This window comes from Acomys russatus, chromosome 7 (genome assembly GCF_903995435.1).
Source record: "Acomys russatus chromosome 7, mAcoRus1.1, whole genome shotgun sequence".
NCBI lineage: Eukaryota > Metazoa > Chordata > Mammalia > Rodentia > Muridae > Acomys > Acomys russatus.
The window spans coordinates 13,937,221-13,946,318 of record NC_067143.1 but is presented as its reverse complement, the minus strand read 5'-3'; the positions used below and the strand labels follow the sequence as shown (position 1 = coordinate 13,946,318).

The window sequence follows — 9,098 nt, the reverse complement described above, 5'->3', positions numbered from 1 at the left end:
GCCCTCTCCTACCTTTAGATGGGTTCCTGGGACCAAATTTAGGTTATCAGGCTTGTGTGACAAGCATTTCATTCACCGAGCCATCTTGTGGACCTTGTCACACTGTTTAAAAAAAAAAAAAAAAAAAAAAATATATATATATATATATATACAATTAATTAATTTATTCATATTACATCTAAATTGTTATCCCATCCCTTGTATCCTCCCATTCCTCCCCCGCCTCCCATTTTCCCTACTCCCCTCCCCTATGACTATGACTGATGGGGACTTCTCTGTATATACTCATAGGGTATCAAGTCTCTTCTCGATAGCCTGCTATCCTTCCTCTGAGTGCCACCAGGCCTCCCCATCCAGGGGCCGTGGTCAAATGTGGGGCATCAGAGTTCATGTCACACTGTTTTTTGAGACAGTATCTTGTGCTGGAACCCTGAGCTTGCAGGTTAGGATATGCTGGCTGTCTGGAGAGGCCCCGTGCTGGAATCACAAGTATATGTCACCATGTCTGGCTTTTTATGTGGGTGCTGGAGATCAAACTCAGGACCTCTCACGCTGCTGACTAAGCCATCTCCTGCTCATCAAACATTTACTGATGACATGATCGCATATGTAGAAATGCATAAAGGCAACATGTATACACAGAAGAGTACTGGTGTGCAACAAGGCCAGCAAGTTGAAGGATATGACTGATATAGACAAATCACCTATGTTTACATATTAAAAATTACTAACTGAAAAAAGAAAACAAATCTACAATACTATATATAAGAAAATACTCTCGGATAAAATTAACAAAAGTATAAAACTTTTACACTGAAAAACAACACTGCTGAAAAAACTTTAGACCTATGTAACAGAGCAAAGATCCCATGTGCTCACCATGTAGAGCCCCGTGTCTGGAGACTCTCACTCCACGTGCAGCTCAATGAACTTTTTGGCAGCTAGAAAAGCTGATCCTAATATTCATAAGACTATGTAAAGAGTCTTGAGAAGACAAAATAATCTAGGTAAAAAATGAATAAGATTACATGACTCAAAAACTGGAGTTAAAACACCCTACACGTATACACCATGCTATCCTGAATGTGCTTGACCTTGGAAATTAAGAATAGACATATATAAAGGAATAGAGATAAGTGCATAGAAATAAACTCATGCATCTGTGATTAGTGGATTTAAAAAATTCAGTGAAGAACGCTTTTAAATAAATTATCCTGGGATATCTTGGTTCTTTACATGAAAGAATGAATTCAGAACTATTTCATACATGTATTATAAGAGCTAAAATTTCATTTGTTGCTTTGATACATAAAATACTTTTTAAAAAGATTTATTTATTTAAGTATACAGTGTTTTGCCTGCATGTACACCAGAAGAGGGCATCAGACCTCATAGATGGTTGTGAGCCACCATGTGGTTGCTGGGAATTGAACTCAGGACATTTGGAAGAGCAAGCAGTGCTCTTAACCTCTGAGCCATCTCTCTAGCCCCCCGATAAAATATTTTTTTATAAGTTGAAACAATGGTTTATTCAGTTAACTCAGCATCTAATGCCTCCCCAGAGCTTCAGGGCCACATCTGACTGAGACTCACAGATACCAGGCTCCAAGACCAGGGAAACAGGAGCAAGTCTTGGTCTGGAGTTCCTGCTTGAGCGTGAGGGCTGAGTTCAGCAGAACCCTGACAGCCCACTGCTCCGGGAGTGGCTGGTACTTTCAAGTTTCGTGGGGACATACACATTGTGTTTCTGTGCATCTCCTGTTCTCACCACAGGCCCACAGTCCATCTGGTCTTGGACAGTCCATGTGGCCTTCAGTCTAAGAGATTTCACTTCCCTGTCAGCCACAAAATTATCTTCAAGCTGATTCTCTACGGCCATGACTCTCACCCTGTAGGTTGTGTCCCCTTCAGCTGTCAAATGACCCATTCACTGGGGTTGCCCAAGGTCATTGGAAAACACAGACGCTTACATTACAATTCACTACAGCAGCAAGGAAAATATTTCTATGGTTGGGACTTACCACATGAGGTTCTTTTCTTCTTCTTCTTTTGGTTTTTTGAGACAGGGTTTTTCTGTGTAGCCCTGGCTGTCCTGGACTCACTTTGTAGACCAGGCTGGCCTCGAACTCCAGAGATCAACCTGCCTCTGCCTCCCAAGTGCTGGGATTAAAGGCGTGTGCCACCACTGCCTGGCTTATTTTAAAGGGTCACAGTATTAGGAAAGTGGAGAACCACTGCTTTATGGGATCTTGTACTTAGCACTTTATTTGCACTGTGACTAGAAAGTATACTTTGTGATTTGTTTCTAAAAAGTGAGTGTGGTGGCAAGTTTTATGTCAACTTGACACAAGCTAGAATCATCTGAGAAGAGAGATCCTTAGTTGAGAAAATCATTCCAGAAGATCAGGCTGTGGGCAAGACTGTAGGACATTTTCTTAATTGGTGATTTATCATGGATCCAGGCCATTGTAGGTGGTGCCATCCCTGGGCTGGTGGTCCTGAGTTCTGTAAGAAAGCAGGCATGATGACCAAGCCAGTAAGCAGCATCTCTCCATGGCCTCTGCATCAGCTCCTGCCTCCAGGTTCCTGCCCTGCTTGAGTTCTTGTCCTGACTTCCTCCAATGATGAAGTTGTAGGTCATGGTGTTTCACCACAGCAATAGTAACCCTAAGAAGGACAGTAAGCACATGCTAGGTATGTTTGTGCATGCATGTAATTATAGCACTTAGGACACAGAAGCAGGAGGAGCCTGAGTTTGAGGCAAGCCTTGGCTAAAGAGCAAGACTGTTTCAAGAATGCAAAAAATAAACTGATGGTACACACCTTTAGTCCCAGCACCCTGGAGGCACAGACGGGAGGATCTCTGAATTTGAAGTTAACCTGGTGTAACAGAGAGTTCCAGGACAGCCTAGGGCTGTTACATAGAGAAACCCTGTTTCCAAAAACCAACCAACCAACCAACCACCACCACCAAACAAAACAAAAACCACAACAGAACAAAACAAAACAGAAATCCCAAGAAACCAAAGAAAAGATTAGGTGCATCTCATGCACAGAATATACAGACTATCTGGTGAGTGTATTTTATAATCTCAGAAAGGTAGGTATTATCATGGCTGGATGAGGATATCAGTTTGACTCAGCTGGCTATAAAAGTTCAGTTCTGCTATGTCCATACTGTACTTATCTGCTTACATTTTCCATCTGTTCTTATACAGCACCTACTGAAAAATACACATAAAGATACAACGTGGAAAGTTGAATTATATACAGTTTTATTTGAGATATTACTGGTTAGCTAATGAATGCTAAACATCATTATATAACAGCTGGCCGTAAGTAATGTTCAGTTTACACAACGATATTGGTTGTTATTTTCCTTTTGGAATTTCCTATATACATAAAAATTCAAATGCTTCAAGGATAGTCAGATCTAAGGTAACATTTAGGCGAGAGAATGTAAAACTTACAGGGTGTCTGATGCCCCCTGAGCACCTGCTCTGCTCATGGTGCACGTATAACAAGCAGGCAAAATACTCATAAGATAAAAATAAGTCAATTTTTTAGAAGAAAAGAAAAATTAGTAGTCTGTTTTTATATAATACCTATACATATTTTGCAATTAGATATACAAATATATATATACACACACACATATTTGCTAATTATCTACAATTCATTTGTATAGATAGGTTTAAAAATAAAAAAGATTCTTTTTTTGTTTTTCTCTTTCTTGGTGTGTTGGGGGGGATAAGCAGGTTTTATTATTGCTGTTGGAGAGCCATGGCCACATCGGGACAGCGGGGCAATGGGTGGAGAGCTCATGAGGAGCTGCTCAGAGCAGGAAGGGTATAATGGGCATGCGCAGGGGCGGGAAGTAACGGAACTTCTTCAGGTAGGGGCGATGCTTGCCCTTGGCCCAGACAGTCATCTGGGTGAAGCCCACCAAGGAGAAGAGGGCCACTGGGACATACTGTGTCATGATGGCAAAGCCAATCCAGGACCCAACCTCGTAAGTGTAGTTGGGACAGACACCAACAGAAACATCCAGGTGAAGGGGTTCTTGGTGAGGTATGGGGTCATCCTTTGGACCCAGAAGGCTGAAGGTCCTGAAGAGCCATGAGGATGGAGAAATTGCCAAGCTGGCAGATCGCAAAAACGGCCAGCACTGGCTTAACTCCATAGGTAGGGGGTGTATACGAGGATGGTTGATGTAATAGGCCATCCACGCAGCAGAGCCCCAGTAGTAGGTGCAGTTTTTAAAGATGTTTCGCAGAGGCATGGTTCTGTGAAAGAGGCAGTGAACAAAGTGACTCCGGCAGGCGCTTGATATGGTGGAATGGGTGGCAGATGCAGGCGACGTGTATCACTATGTGTCGGCAGGAGGTGAAATCCTATTTGCGGCCATAAATGAAGGGCATCTGGAAGTAGAAGAGCAGATAGATGAAAAGGGGCCCGGCATACTCAGTGAGGAAGACCGTCACCCAGCTGATCTGGGGCCCCAGGTCCCAGAAGTAGAGCATGGCCATGGTGGCCACAGGAAGCTTCTGCATGACATCCTCCTCTCTCAAGGACTTTGCCTTCAGGTCCGCGGAGGGACTGGAGGGCAGGACACCACTGCAGGCGCGTCTTGGTGAAAAGGTTCTTGATCTCAGCAATGGTGGCTTGAGGCTCCACCAGTCCAGGAAGCACAGCTTCCCCCTCGGCTTTGCATCCTGAATCTCCACCTTGCAGTGCTTCATGGTTCCTCCACAGGATGTCACCCGCTCCGCTGCAGCTCAGTGGCCATGCTGCCTGGGCCTACACGCGAGGAGCCCCACTTTTTTTTTCTTTCCCAAGACAGGGTTTCTCTGTGTAGCTCTGGCAGTCCTGGACTAGAACTCACATCGATCCGCCTGCCTCTGCCTGCCGAGTGCTAGGACTACAGGTGTGCACCACCACGCCCAGTTGAAAAAGATTCTTAGTCCTTAGCTGCAAACAGCCAAAATGTACACGGATGATGATGATGTGTGAGGTACTTGTTACATTAAAGATATTTAACTTTGCTCCATGCCAGCCATGAGTGAGAGTGCAAGAGATTCCACTGTGGGAAGAAAAAAAAAAAAAAAAAGGTTCAATATTAGGTCTAAATATGTTTAAATATGTTAAATAAGGCTGCAGTGAATTCAAGACTTGAAGGTATTTAAAGATGTATTATATTTTAAAGTATCAATATTCTTATTATATAATGAGGAGGATATTTGTTAATATAAATGTAAACAGTTGATGACATTTTTATCTCAGATCTTTTAATCTTGAAAATGAAAATCAGCTTTTTGTTGGACACATCATTTGTTTATATGGCATAAACCCTGGGCTAGCTCATAATACAGTGCCGTATTCTAATCTGCGGATGGCATCTGCTTCCATAACCCTGGCCCTGTGTAAATACAGACAGAATACATCAGTGTTACTCAACAGGCAGACTGCAGTATTTCCCCCCACATCCGGTTATGCTTAGTAAATATATTGCAGTCAGAAAATGCACACTATATACATCCTTTTTTTGTTTGTTTTTTGTTTTTCAAGACAAAAGTTTCTCTGTGTAGCCCTGGCTGTCCTGGACTCACTCTGTAGACCAGGCTGGCCTCAAACTAACAGAGATCCGACTCCCTCTGCCTCCCAAGTGCTGGGATTAAAGGTGTGCGCCGACGCAGTCACCACCTGGCTTACCACTACACACATTCTTTACCAAAAGGGGGGCGGGGGTGGCCAGATACCACTTATCTGTTGCCACAGATTAAAATCTCCTCAATGATTCACTTCAGAAATCTCTTATCTCCTTCACACTCTATATTCTGGACTGAAAAAATGCACATTTCTTTGTAATGAGAGGTAATTTGAAAGTTCTGAAGTTGCTAAAATCTGTATTTTTTAAAGAAAGGAATAATAACAAAGGATTCAGATGACAGTCAAGAGGGAGAAATTAACTCTCCAAGCCACTACATTTCAGTTTTAGGAATCTACTGGATAAAAGGCACACAAATAAGCAAGACCTTCAGTTTTAGTGATATCTATATAATAGTTATCCCCATCATAATTCTGCAAAAGCAATTCAAATCATGGCTAAGTACTTTCTTTCCAGTTTTGAAACGAGAAGAACTCATCCTCCCTGAGACTAGTAGCAAATACTGACACCTACAATGTAGTTACAATAAAGCAGTGACAAGGTAAGATGATGTACTCACAATGGGGAAATGATCCTCTACAGACTGCTTTATTTAAAATGGTTACGAGAAACATGTGGCAGTTTTTAAAATCGGATTCCATTTTTTCTATAGACTCCATTCTAAGAAGGAAAGCAAATTTCAATTTTTATTAAGTTCATAGGAACTAGTAATAGGTAGACTATAAAATTATCATTGGAGTTAATTTCTAAAATCCTAAGGCTAATTATTATAAACTATGAAACATTGTACTTTACATTAATTTGCATTATTTCTCATAGACAGCACCTCATTGTATTGGCTTGGTTTGACAGGCACTTAATACCTTAGCTCCTAAGTAGCTGGAACTACATCTTATCTTTCTTTTTCTTTTCAAAGACAGGGTCTCTCTGTGTAGCCCTGGCTGTCCTGGACTTGCTTTGTAGACCAAACTGGCCTCAAACTCACAGAGACCCACAACATACACAGGAGAACACGTTACAATATGTTCATGTTGTACAGGGGTTTCCTCCAAGCTGATCTATTCCCTGCAATCACCCACCACGCCCCACCCTTCAGGGAAGCACAAGACTCATGTGTGGGAAAGTGGAAACTAGGAAGCTTCTGGATGTTTCCTCTTCACCTTTACAGAAGGTAAGACTCTGCTTACAGGAGGCGTAGAGGAGAGACTGTCAAGATGCCTGCAGGTCCTGCAGAGAGGTCCCGGGATGGGATGAAGCTTTGATAAGTTATCACCCATATTGTGGTGACATGGCTGATAAATTTTTGATTATCCTTACTCTTGACCTATCATCCGGACTCATGTTAATATCCCCAGTGTGTACTCACTGGTTTACCAAGATGGACTCTGGTCCATTTATTAGGTATATTTTCTGGGTGGGTGGGTGGTGTGTGTGTGTGTGGTGTGTGTGTGTGTGTGTGTGTGTGTGTGTGTGTGTGTGTGTGTGTGTGTGTGTGTGTGTGTGTGTGTGTGTCCGTCCCCCACGCATAGCTCATCAACCATCTTTGGCAGTCATTTACCTAGAGCCAACAAACCTCCTCTCATCTTTTCCATAGTACTTACTTAGAAGCAATTTTGATACATTTTAAACCAAAACATTTCATAAATATTGGTGTGCACAGAGACTTTAACTCACGATCTTCCAGCCTCCACTTTTCAAGTAGGTCAAAATTTATGTCTCCACACCAGCTCTAAAGTGCTTAAGTCCTCACCCTTGCTTTTTTGCTTTTGTCATACAAATGGAATAATTTAAACTTAGTAAAGCATCTGGAGTAGTGCTTCTCTCTTCTGGCTCAGTGTTACAGAGAAAGTACTTTTGTATACTTTGATAGGATATATCAAGCCAGGAAGACTTCTGTTTTGTGTTGTGGGGAACGGAACTCAGGACATAAGCTGTCCTAGGCAAGTGTTTCACCACTGAGCTACATTCCTAGTGTCTGTCTTTTTTCTTGTATTTACTATTATCATGCATGGCTGTGAGTAATGTGTTGGTTATGTGGGCACCACTGCATGCGTATGATCTCAGGCAGCAGCTCTCTGCAATGAGGGCTCTATCTCCACCTTTATGTAGCTTTCGAGGCTTGAGTTCAGGTTGTCAGGCTCGTGTGGCCTTTCTGTGTTGAATCATCTCACCAGCCCAAGGCGAATCTTCTCATACCCACAATTGTGAGCATCCTTACTATCACAACGCTACAGGTTAAGCTTTTGAATGACAGCAACACAGAGGTGAACGCTTCCCTCTTTACTAACATGGACTAAATACAGATGTTGTTATAAAACCCAGTCAAGGGTTGGAGAGGTAGCTCAGCTGTTAAGAGTGATTGCTGTGCAACCTCGAGGCTCGGAATTTGGATCCCAACACCTATGTAATAACCTCTCACATGCCTGCAACCACAGCTTTGAGGAGGGTGGAGACTAAAGGCCTGCTGGAGCTTACTGGCTTCCAGTCTGGCTGAGGGACTGTGAGTCCCAGGTTCAGGGAGAGACTCCACCTCAAAGGAATTGGTGGAGAATGACAGAGGAAGATATCCAGACACCCTCTTCTGGCCTCTATGTACAGACTAAGCTACTTGCATCCTTGCATATTTGTATGAATATACTCCTGATACAGGGACAAGCACACAAACAAAATCTCCAACCCACAAGGCATGAACTTTTACCTCAGCAAAGTAAACTATCACTGCATATAATTCATAAAGGAGACAGGCTAAACACTGAAACGCATATTCAAGTTGACATAAGAAGATAGCTGGGCTGGTAGTGCAGCTCAGTAGTAAAGCAGTTTCATAGCATATGCAAGGCCCCAAGTGCAATGCTCAGCATAAAAACAAAGCTGGAGATGTTCTTGGAGACTGGAAGACAGAGTTCCTGGGCCCTTTGCTGCTTATCGACTTTTAAGTCTTTATGATACAAGTGAAAATCATAATGGAAATAAAATATACATTCTTTTAGAGCTTACAAACACAGAAATCTGCACAGTATCCCAGCATAATGTTCATAATTTAAGTTGTTTCAGCAACTGTGAGGTGGTGGGGCTCTGTTCATCTTCAGAAACTGCTGAGGTGAGTCACGCTGGTTTGTTATGCTGTCCTATACACTTCTCCATGTTTGAAGGTATCTATAAGAAATTGAGCCTTGTATATAGTCTAGGGATGTTTCTTATTTTAATTAAAAGATGTCAGATTAAAAAAAACAAACAAACTTGTTTTGCTCCTTATAAAAAAACTGACTTTCCTGATGCTATTTAGTTTAACTAGACAGATTCTATTTATGGTACTGCATAGAATTGAACTTCAGTCCTTAGGCATGGTAGGCAAGCCAATAAAGTACACTCCCATTCTTCAAGTTAAAAATGTAAATTCTCAGTTACAGTGGTGTGTGAACCATTATCA

The 9,098-nt window shown here is 42.1% G+C and overlaps 1 protein-coding gene and 1 pseudogene across 3 annotated transcripts in view; both read right to left on the bottom strand.

Annotated features, from left to right (window-relative positions):
- Window positions 1-3,751: 3,751 nt before the first annotated feature.
- Window positions 3,752-4,787, bottom strand: LOC127191510 (very-long-chain enoyl-CoA reductase-like; annotated as a pseudogene).
- A 161-nt stretch (window positions 4,788-4,948) lies between these two features.
- Tubgcp5 (tubulin gamma complex associated protein 5) overlaps window positions 4,949-9,098 on the bottom strand; it is a 36,638-nt gene continuing 32,488 nt past the window's right edge. For all 3 annotated transcript variants that reach the window (XM_051148633.1, XM_051148635.1, XM_051148634.1), the window contains 2 exons: window positions 6,228-6,328; window positions 4,949-5,083 (listed from right to left, as the gene is read on the bottom strand). In XM_051148633.1, coding sequence (XP_051004590.1) covers window positions 5,037-5,083; window positions 6,228-6,328 — 148 coding nt within the window. In that variant the 3' untranslated portion in view covers window positions 4,949-5,036. The remainder of the gene's footprint in view (window positions 5,084-6,227; window positions 6,329-9,098) is intronic.